The sequence below is a fragment of the Erythrolamprus reginae genome, chromosome 5, assembly GCF_031021105.1.
Source record: "Erythrolamprus reginae isolate rEryReg1 chromosome 5, rEryReg1.hap1, whole genome shotgun sequence".
NCBI classification, from domain to species: Eukaryota; Metazoa; Chordata; class Lepidosauria; order Squamata; family Dipsadidae; genus Erythrolamprus; species Erythrolamprus reginae.
Window position 1 is genome coordinate 3,498,795 of NC_091954.1, and position 11,475 is coordinate 3,510,269.

Consider the following 11,475-nt stretch of genomic DNA (forward strand, 5'->3'; position numbering starts at 1 on the left):
CCTCTCTTTCTTTCCCTTCCCTCCTTCCCTTCTTTCTTTTCTTCCTCCGTCTCTCCCCCTTCCCTTCTCTCCCTCCCTTCCTTTCCTTCCTTCATCTTTATTTCTTTCCTTCCTCTTTCTTTCACTTATGTTCCTCCCCCTCCCTTTCTTTCCTTCCCTCTCTCCCATCCTTTCCTTCCTTCATCTCCCTCCCTTCCCTACTCCGCCCTTCCTCTCTTTTTTACCTTCCGTCCGTCGCTCCCTTTCTTTCTTTCTTTCTTTCCTTCCTCTCTCTTCCCTTCCCTTCCTCTCCCTTCCCTTTCTTCCTTCCCCTTCCTTCCTTCTTTTCCTTCTTTCCTCTCTCTCCCTTCCTTTCTTTCCTTCATCTCTCTCCCTTCTCTTCCCCACTCCGTCCTTCCTCTCTTTCTTTCCCTTCTGCCCCTCCCTCCCTTTCTTTTCTTCCTCTCTCTCTCTCTCTCTGTTCCCTTCCCTCCTTCCTTTCTTCTTCATCAAACCTGGAGCTACTGTTCTCTTTTAAAAGCGGCACAGCTGCTGTTTCTACATTCATCACTTTTCCCCCTTTCCACCCAGACCTTCAAAAGCCATTACAGATTATTTGCCGGGAATACTATCTTCCCAGCATGAATGAGCCCGATCTATTTGCTGAACTTGGCAACAGAATCCACACCGTGAAAAAACACACACACACACACACAAAATACTCCTAAAACATTTGCACTGCATGTCAACCCTAAACAGAAAGTGCTCAGATTTAAAAGTATTTTCAGAGCACAATTTATGAAGCTGTGCTCCTAATACTTTTTTCCCCCCTACATCAAAACAAAAGAGTCTTGCAATTCTTACCCAGCCCTGTGTGCTAAGAAATTATCAGTGAATAAAATAAACCAGAATCAGTCCCGTTTAAGGCAGACCACAAATCAAGGTTAAAACTAGGAAACAAACCCAAAGAGAACTGTTACCAAATTTCGAGAGACAGTTATTCGATCAGGAACTGCAAACCTTGAAAAGACTCATTCCTGCTTACTGAACAGTTCACTGATCCTGCAATTCAACAAAGCAAAACCATTTTGAAATCTCACTCCACTTTCTGCATTCAAGTTCTGCAATTTCTCTTTATTCAGTTTATAGAACAAGCTTCTGTCAAAGAACACTTAAATAATAGCATAGTAAACATGAATCCGAATATTGAAGTTAAGATGGAGATTCAGAATGTATTGCATTAAGAATACTTAGGAGGGAAGTACATTCCTGACTGTGAAACAGGTGTGTCCGAAGTACAAATTTGTTGGGTGTGTGAATATTATAATTATTAAAGTAGAAGATTAGGAGAAGTAGGTTCATATTCTTCACTAACTCAGGCCTCCACTGAAATGCAAGCTTGATATTATGCACAATACTGTACAACATAAACAAAGTGGGGAAACATAATTATAATTATTATTCTCATGTGTCATAATATAATTATAATCATCCACTTACAGAAGGCTTTTGATTTTATGCTTTTAGCCAATCTAAGACACAACAAAAGGAACACATTCTGTTTGAGTCCTCCCTAAATATTCTAGAAATAAATGGTGTTTGGGGGGGGGGGGGATCCAGGCCTTTGTCTGGGAAACTGGGACAAAATTTGTGCAAAAGGCAACAAACACCCTTCTATGAGTCCATCTGTCCTTCCAAAAGAATGAAACCCAAACTTCAGTGTTAAACCTTTTAACTGGTGGAAATCGGAGCTGGACAAAGTTAACAAAAAAAGAATAATTTTAAACTGGGGGAGAGGCTAGTTTATACAAGTATCCTCCCAAATCAGATGTTTGTTTGTTTGTTGAGCTCTTTTTAATGAATTGAATGGCCACTCCCAGACACCGGGAGGTATTATTATTATTTTTTTTTTCAACAACAGCCCAACTCTGATTTATCCCTACAAACATCGGGAGCGTTGGCAAACAATGCCAGATGGAAGAGAAGCAGATAATGGTTTTTTCTCTCTCTCTCTGGTTTGCCTTAGAAACAAAACAGCTGCGGTAGCATCATCTGCCTGGCCAGCCAATAACTTTTCATCTTGTCGGCTTCTATCAACCTGAAGCCAATTTAATCCCATAATGGCAAAGAAGAGATGGAGAAGGGGGGGAAAAAGGAATATGCATATAAAAGTTGTTTCGAAAGCCAGGAACTCACTCTAATCCTCCCCCCCACCCATCCTGCCTTTTTTTTTTTTTTTTTTTTTTTTTGGAAACGTACTTTGCTGGAAATGACAAATTTATAGAGCGAGCGTAAATGTTTGCAAACAGGAGTCCAGAGCCCAAATCGAGGATAAATTAAAGCCTTTTTCAAACTATCAATCTAAAACTTGAGTTTCTTGGGCGTTGGACCGCAAGACGGGCTCGCTCGGGGTCAAGGATGCCCCCTCCACGAAAAATTATGGAAAAATCCACCCAGGGGTTTCCAAATTCTAAACAATAATTCGAAACAAGCAATTCCAAACTCCAAATTTGCGCCCCGGGTCCTTCGTTCCTTTCTTTTACGCGGCCAGTTTTTGGCTCAAGCAGGCAACCTAAAGTCGCGGAACTTCTCCGCGTGGGAATGAAACCCGCGTGGGCTCGCCTCAAAACCTCAGCCCGCCCTCGTAGCTCTCTTTTTCCCGGTCTCCCTCCACGCAATCTTACCTTCGCACAAGACGGCGAGGCTAAGGACCCATCGGGCGAACGGCATCTTCCCGGGTGGCAGTAAATCCGCAACGATCTTCGGCGGGGTGGAAGGGTGGATGGAGAAACCCGCGCGGCGGGTTCTTTTCCTTCTGTCCGCCTTAAGCTTCCTGGGGTTGGGGAGACCCCTCACCGCCACCCCCGTCCCCTGCTCCGCGCCTCAATCCGGGAGCCCCATAACCGGAGCAGGAACCAGGCGGGGACTCGTGAAAAACCCAAAAACGTCGGGTGAAAACTCGGGTCTGGCTGTTCGCGCGTGGGTGCCCTCCTGGCTCCTGGCCGGCTGTTCCCCTCGCGTCCTCGGGGCGATGGAGGAGTTGGAGACGCGCGGCTGGGGGACGCGCGCGCAAAGGAGCCACCTGCCGCGGGACGCACGGACTCCGCGCGGATCTCCGGCTTCCGAGCGAGCCAGCCAGCCGAGCATCGGGCGGGGAGGTGAGGCGAGGCGGCTGCCGGCCGCCCAGTGCGGGGGGGACCCCGCTGGAGCGCTGCGCTCCGCCCGGCTGCCGCCTGGGGCGCTCGGATGCTTAGCGGGTCCCCAGCTCGGATGCTGCGCTAGTGCGCCCTGGCCGACGAATGGCTTAAGGAGGCTCCTCTGCCGGCAGGGAAAGGAGGAGGCTCCAAGCAGGGTGCGGGGGGGGGGGGGGTTGCAACTCAGTCTCTGGTGGGAGGGGGTTTAAAGGAGACATGGAAGGGCGGAGTCCTCTCCAAACCAAAGGGCGTGGAGAGGGAGAGTGGGAACCTCGCCCTGCTTAGCCTGGGTGTTTGAAACAATAACAACAACACAGGGACTCCTGGACTGCGTTCACACGACCCGCTTCCACTTGGCTGAGGAATTTCAGCCGACCCCTTTTTACCCCCCGCAAAGCCGAGCCAAGGCTAACTTTAGCAGGTGCAAATGCAGCCGCCTTACGCAGGGGCGCGCGTCTCGCCCTTTCTGGTTACGCACAGGTAGATCTTGGTTACACACAGATCTGGTTACACGCAGGTAGATTCCTTGCGTGTCCAATCACACTTGGCTAATAAAGAATTATTTTCTCTCTGGTTACAGAAGGTAGTCCGCGGCTTACAACAGATTGTTCAAAGTTACGAGGGCGATTGGGAAAAAAAGGGGCTTAGGACCATTTTTCACACTTATGACCGTTAGAGCATCTCCTTGGACAGGGGATGAAAAGGGGGCTCCTTTCCGGAACCGGCATGGTGCCGGTTTTGGGAACCCCACCCGAACCGCTGCTGCGCTGGGAGAGAGATTACTATTCCCGAAGCAAAGGGTTCTGGGCGCAAGGCCTTAAAGACCTCGTTGCAGCGCGCACAAACACACAGAGTTGCAAAAGTCTACGTGCGGACACCCACCGCCCCGGCTGGCTGGAGAGGGCAAAGCTTGAGGGGGAAAGAGACGCCGCTATGTCTGGAGGGGGTCGGAGGCGCAAAGATTCCGGCGACGTCTCCTTCCCCGTGATAAGCTCCGGGTTTTCACCCCCTCCATTTGCCTAATCAATCAGAGTAAGAGCTGGTAGGGCACTTGGAGATCTTCTAGTCTCTACTCTGCTACTATTTCAGACAAATGGTTATCCAATCCCTTATTTAAAACCTCCAGTCGTGGGGCACCTACAGCTTCTGGTGGCAAGCAGTTCCGCTGGTGAATTATTCTGTCAAGAAATTTCTTCTTAGTTCTAAGTTGCTTCTCTCCTTGATTAATTTTCACCCCTTGCTTCTTGTCCTGCCTCTAAGGTGCTTTGGAGAATAATTTGACTCCCTCTTCTTTGTGGCCACCCCTGAGATATTGGAAGGCTGCTATCATGTCTCCGTCCCCCTTCTCCTCTCCATCCCCCCCTCCTTATCTCCATTAAACCAGCCATGTCCAGTGCCTGCAACAGCTCGTGGTATGTTTTAGCCTCCATTCCCTTAACCTTCCCTGTCTTTCGTAAACTACTCAAGACTCATTTATACCGCCAGGCATGGGGGAGTTGAGATATTCCTTCCCCCTAGGCCACTACAAGTTATGCATGGTATATTTGTGTGTATGTTTGGTTTTATAATAAGGGTTTTTAGTTGTTTTATTATTGGATTGTCACGTGCTGTTTTTATCATTGTTGTTAGCCGCCCCGAGTCTACGGAGAGGGGCGGCATACAAATCCAATTTATTATTATTATTATTATTATTATTATTATTATTATTATTATTTATTATCATCATCTTTTTTGCTCTTTATTGCAATCTATCTAGAGTCTCCACACTTTTTTGTAGTCCTGGGACCAAAACTGGATGTAATATTCTAAGTGTGGTCTTATTAAGGCCTTATAGGGTGGCATTAACACTTTAGAATTAGAATAGAGCAGAACAGAATAGAATTATTTATCGGCCAAGTGTGATTGGACACACAAGGAATTTGTCTTTGGTTCATATACTCTCAGTGCACATAAAGGATATGTTAGTCAAGAATCATAAAATGCAACACTTGATGATTGTCATAGGGTACAAATAAGCAATCAAGGAAACAATCAGTATTAATATAAATCCTAAGGGTACAAGGAATAAGGCACAGTCATACAGTCATAAGTGGGAGGAAGAGGGTGATAGGAATGATGGGAAAAAAACTAGTAGTAACAGTAGTATAGATAGGAAGGATTAGAAGACGAATAGTAATAATGCAGACTAGGTTCCTACCCTCAAAACGTCGCTACAGAGCACTGCATACCTAGACAACTAGACACAAGAACAGTTTTTTCCCAAATGCCATCACTCTGCTAAAGAAATAATTCCCTCAACACTGTCAAACTTTTTATTAAGACTGCACTACTATTAATACTGTACTAGGTTTTTTTCTCATCATTCCTATCACCCATTTCCTCCCACTTAGGACTGTATGACCATAACTTGTTGCTTGCATCCTAAGATTTTTATTAATATTGATTGTTTCTTCATTGCTTATTTGACCCCTAGGACAATGATTAAGTGTTGTACCCAATGAAGAGCTACCAAAAATTTTACTACCACACTGTGGGCGTGGCTTATGTATTTTCTTTCAACATCTTTCAGTGCAAATTGGATGCTCTGGGGTGGAGCTCCATTTTCGCTACCCCGCTGCGTCCCCTTCCCCGCCTCGTCTGGGCAGTAGCTCACTCCTGGTTGTACTTCATGATTCTTGATAAATGTATATTTTATGTACACTGAGAGTATATATTCTCACCATTCCTATCAGGGTGATAGGAATGGTGAGGAAAAAACTAGCAGAAATAGAAGTGCAGACTTAATAAAAAGTTTGACAGTGTTGAGGGAATTATTTCTTTAGCAGAGTGATGGCATTTGGGGAAAAAACTGTTCTTGTGTCTAGTTGTCTAGGTATGCAGTGCTCTGTAGCCTGGTTGTACTTCATGGTTCTTGATAAATGTATATTTTATGTACACTGAGAGTATATATGCCCCAAAGACACACTTGGCCAATAAAAAATTCTACTCTACTCTACTCCACTCCACTCCACTCCTCTCCTCTCTTCTCTCCTCCCTACTCCACTCCTACTCTACTCTACTCTACTCCACTCCACTACTCTACTCTACTCTACTCCAATACTCTCCTCTCGTCTCTACTCTCTACTCCACTCCACTACTCTACTCTACTCTACTCCACTACTCTCCTCTCGTCTCTACTCTCTACTCCACTCCTCTACTCTACTCCACTCCTCTACTCTACTCTCTACTCTCTACTACTCTACTCCACTCTACTCCTCTACTCTACTCTACTCCACTCCACTCCACTCCACTCTATTCTTTCCGTCATCTGACAAACCACACAAAATTCACCATTTTTGTATTCCCTAAGAATAATTCACTTGCTGAACCTCTGAAGAAGCTGTTCCTTGTTTTATCTTCTCACTTCTTTTCCATCAGATTTCTGACCCAACTGCCTCTCCAAGTTGGTGACAGAAGGAAGGAAAAAAAGTGTGTGCAATTTATCCCCCCTCCCCCCCCAAAAACCCCCTCCTTGGACCATCTTGGCTGCTCATGAGGAATCAGCCCAATGAAGTCAGAAACATTACTGACATCACTTGGATCAAAACCTCTACTTTTTTCCATCTCTTGATTCTTGGAAACCACCTAGGCTGGAGCAAGCCAAAGAATGCCCTCATTTGCTCAGAAAAGAAACATCAGGCCATGTTCCTCTATTGTCTGAGTCAGTAATTGCAAAATGCAGAACAGCCTGTCCTCATCCCTTAAACCGGCAGCTCTTTCCAAAGAAAACCAAGCTTCTATTGATTTCTTCAAAACAAATCAGCTAAAAATGTTCTCCAGCGTTATTACAAGGGGAGGGCTTGGCTGGCATATTCCCTCCCTGCTTGTTTATGATTCAGCAGATTCACAAGTTCGATTTTCATTTTGGTTTGCAAGTAACCAGTTTGATTTCGGTTTCATTTTGCAAATGTGAGTTTCATTTCGGTTTCGTTTTGCAAGCTACCAGTTTGGTTTCAGTTTCGTTTTGCAAGTTAGAAATTTCATTTCGGTTTCATTTTGCAAGCTACCATTTTGATTTTGGTTTCATTTTGCAACTTACCAGTTTGATTTCAGTTTCATTTTCCAACTCGTCGGTTTGGTTTCAGTTTCATTTTGCAAGTTAGAAATTTCATTTCGGTTTCATTTTGCAAGCTACCATTTTGATTTTGGTTTCATTTTGCAACTTACCAGTTTGATTTCAGTTTCATTTTCCAACTCGTCGGTTTGGTTTCAGTTTCATTTTGCAAGTTAGAAATTTCATTTCGGTTTCATTTTGCAAGCTACCAGTTTGATTTCGGTTTCATTTTGCAACTTACCAATTTAGTTTCAGTTTCGTTTTGCAAGTTACCAGTTTGATTTCAATTTTGTTTTGCAAGTTACCAGTTTTCAGTTTCATTTTGCAAGTTACCATTTTGATTTCAATTTTGTTTTGCAAGCTACCATTTTGATTTCGGTTTCATTTTGCAAGTTAACAGTTTGATTTCGGTTTCATTTTGCAAGATAACAGTTTGATTTCGGTTTCATTTTGCAAGTTAACAGTTTGATTTCGGTTTCATTTTGCAAGTTAACAGTTTGATTTCGGTTTCCTTTTGCAAGTTAACAGTTTGATTTCGGTTTCATTTTGCAAGTTAACAGTTTGATTTCGGTTTCGTTTTGCAAGTTAACAGTTTGATTTCGGTTTCGTTTTGCAAGTTAACAGTTTGATTTCGGTTTCGTTTTGCAAGTTAACAGTTTGATTTCGGTTTCGGTTTCCAACTCATTGGTTTGGTTTCAGTTTCATTTTGCAAGTTAGAAATTTCATTTCAGTTTCATTTTGCAAGCTACCAGTTTGATTTAAGTTTCATTTTGCAAGTTTCATTTTTGTTTTGCAAAAGTTACCAATTTGGTTTTACTTTCCTTTTGCAAAGTTACCAGTCTTTCATTTTGCAACTTACACATTTGGTTTCATTTTTTTTGTTTTGTTTTGCAATTTACCAGTTTGGTTTTATTTTCATTTTGCAAGGTACCAGGTTGATTGTGGGGTTGTTGATTTTTTTGCTGGCTCAATTCATGGTATTGTGTTACATGGAGGTTTGGGGGCAAAATTTGAACCTTGCCTGCAATCTCTAGGACTGGAGGAACTACCTAGGTGCCAGACTTAAAACAGTTGTTAAGTCAGCTTTACTATTTTTCTTGTCAAGGGAATCACTGCACTTTTCAAAGTTAGTTGGTATGCGAACCTTGCTTCCCCAATTGCGGATCTCATGACTTGGGGACACTACAACCAGTAATGGGCTACTGCCCCCAAGGGGGGTAGGGGGTGGGACCAAGTGGGGCTAGTAAGTTTATGCACTATTTATTGAATACTTAATAGGGTTTTTTTAATTGTCCTTCCTTCTCTGATACCTTAGTATAATCCTTAATTACTTTTAAAATAGGAAATAATTAAATAGTCTGTTTTTACCCATCAGTGCTTTAATCTTTATTTATTTTATTTATTTATTAGATTTGTATGCCACCCCTCTCCATAGACTCAGGGCGGTTCACAACACAATAAAACAGTTCATAACAAATCTAATAATTTACAATTTAAAATATTTTAAAAAACCCATTATTAAGCAGACATACGTACAAACATACCATACATAAATTATATAGGCCAGGGCAGATATCTCAGTTCCCCCATGCCTGACGACAAAGGTGGGTTTTAAGGAGCTTACGAAAGGCAAGGAGGGTGGGGGTAACTCTGATATCTGGGGGGAGTTAGTTCCAAAGGGTCGGGCCGCCACAGAGAAGGCTCTTCCCCTGGGTCCCGTCAAACAACATTGTTTAGTTGACGGGACCCGGAGAAGGCCAACTCTGTGGGACCTAACTGGTCGCTGGGATTCGTACGGCAGAAGGCGGTCCCGGAGATATTCTGGCTTTAATCATTTTAATCATCATCTAGAACTGAACTTGTATAGCAATTCAAGAAAATTGAGCTACTTGCCTAATCTGTTATCATACTGAACCTTGTGGGTTCAATACAAAACCTTAAAACGTTACTGTGCTCAACAAACAATGCTGTCCATCGTTTGTCCTTTTCGTGGCTATTCAAATAATGTGACTTCATCCACTGAAAAAGAGTCCAAGCTCCTATTTGAAAACTTATCTTGGTCGGTAAGCTACCCAGTCACATGACCTTTAAGCCACCCCTGGTCACATGATTGTCAAGCCACTCCCATCTGGTCACGTGGCCAACAAGCCACTCCTACCTGGTCACAGGACCAGCAAGCCACACACACCCAATAAGCCACAAAAAGGACAAATGAGCAGTTTACTTTAAGTTTGTATCTGTTGTGTGCTCTTGTGTTGCTGTGGTTGAAGCTGAAGTAGTCGTTGACAGAAAGGACGTAGCAGATGATTTTATGGACTATGCTTTAGTTGTGTCTCAGGCGACGTAGTTCTAAGCTTTCTAAACCTAGGATTGTAAGTCTGGCTGCGTAGGGGATTCTGTTGCGAGTGGAGGAGTGGAAGGTTTCTCTTTTAAAGAGATGTGAATCATCTCTGGGTATCTTGGCTCCTTGACTTGTCTAGTACAGGCATAGACAAAGTTGGTTTTTCTATGACTTGTGGACTTCAACTCCCAGAATTCCTCAGCCAATCATGCAAGCTCAGGAATTCTGGGAGTTCAAGTCCACATGTCATAGAAGAGCCAACTCTGCCTACACTTGGTCTGGGGGATAAAAAAACATCTCCAAAGAAAATCATGGTATTTTTTTTTCACGGTTGCCAAGAAAACTCAAGAATGGGTTGAGACTGGCTTAAAGTTGGCATTACCATTGTGAAGGCCAGTTTGGCAATTTATTTATTTATTTATTTATTCATTCATTCATTCATTCATTCATTCATTCATTCATTCATCCATCCATCCATCCATCCATCCATCCATCCATCCATCCATCCGTCCACCTACCTACCTACCTATTTATTTATTAGATGCCGCCCCTCTCCGTAGACTCGGGGCGGCTAACAACAGTAATAAACAGCATGTAACAAATCTAATGTTTAAAATAATTAAAAAACCCTTATTAAAACCAAACATACACACAAACATACCATGCATAAATTGTATAGGCCTAGGGGGAAAGGGGTAGTTCAGTTCCCCCAAGCCTGACGACAGAGGTGGGTTCTGAGGAGCTTACAAAAGGCAAGGAGGGTGGGGGCAATTCTAATCTCTGGGGGGAGCTGGTTCCAGAGAGTTGGGGCCGCCACAGAGAAGGCTCTTCTCCTGGGTCCCGCCAAATGACATTGTTTAGTCGATGGGACCCGGAGAAGGCCAACTCTGTGGGACCTAACTGGTCGCTGGGATTCGTGCGGCAGAAGGTAGTCTCGGAGATATTCTAGTCTGATGCCATGAAGGGCTTCATAGGTCATAACCAACACTTTGAATTGTGACCGGAAACTGATCAGCAACCAATGCAGACTGCGGAGTGTTGGTGTAACATGGGCATATTTAGGAAGGCCCATGATTGCTCTCGCAGTTGCATTCTGCACGATCTGAAGTTTCTGAACACTCTTCAAAGGTAGCCCCATGTAGAGAGCGTTACAGTAGTTGAGCCGCGAGGTGATGAGGGCGTGAGTGACTGTGAGCAGTGACTCCCGGTCCAAATAGCAATACCATATACTACTCTGTACGGAACAGTACATGTGTAAAGGATAACAGATGGACAGAATTGGAAGGGAACTCACAGGTCATCTAGTCCAACCTCCTGCCCAAGCAAGAGACCCTACATCTGCCTCTACCTAGGATCGAACTCACAACCTCCTGATTGTGAGACAAGAGCTCCAACCTCTACTTGCCGGCTGATAATATTTTCATTCCTGACCACTTTGCAATATTGCAGATCAGGTATTTTTCAGCTTTCTTCATTTATAGGGGAGAAAAAAAGAAAGAAAGCAAAGATCGTTTCCACTAAAAGAAAATATTGGCCCATCATACAGCACTTACCCAAATAGCAGAAACATTAAACTTGGGAAGCATAAAATATAAATGATGGGTATTGAGCAATGAGGTCAGAGCTGAACCGTACCCCTCGGTAAACCTGGGTCATATAATGGAAATACTCTTAACGGGTTTGGCATTCACACATGCCTCGTTAAGGAGCCCAGCGGGTGTTTTTTTAACACTGAACGTATCAAACTAGAATGGAAGAAGCTCGGGAGGGCGACAGAACGATTTTCTGGATGAAAATAATACTGTATCCATGTAACATTTTGCTTTATTGTTGTGGTTGGCTCTGGCCCAGCTCCTGCCCCAGGGAAT

At 43.8% G+C, this 11,475-nt stretch overlaps 1 protein-coding gene across 2 annotated transcripts in view; it reads right to left on the bottom strand.

Annotated features, from left to right (window-relative positions):
- RET (ret proto-oncogene) overlaps positions 1-2,858 on the bottom strand; it is a 128,749-nt gene extending 125,891 nt beyond the window's left edge. The window contains exon 1 of one of the 2 annotated variants that reach the window (XM_070751908.1): positions 2,664-2,858. In XM_070751908.1, coding sequence (XP_070608009.1) covers positions 2,664-2,709 — 46 coding nt within the window. In that variant the 5' untranslated portion in view covers positions 2,710-2,858. The remainder of the gene's footprint in view (positions 1-2,663) is intronic. The other variant, XM_070751907.1, reaches the window with a different exon arrangement.
- Positions 2,859-11,475: the final 8,617 nt, after the last annotated feature.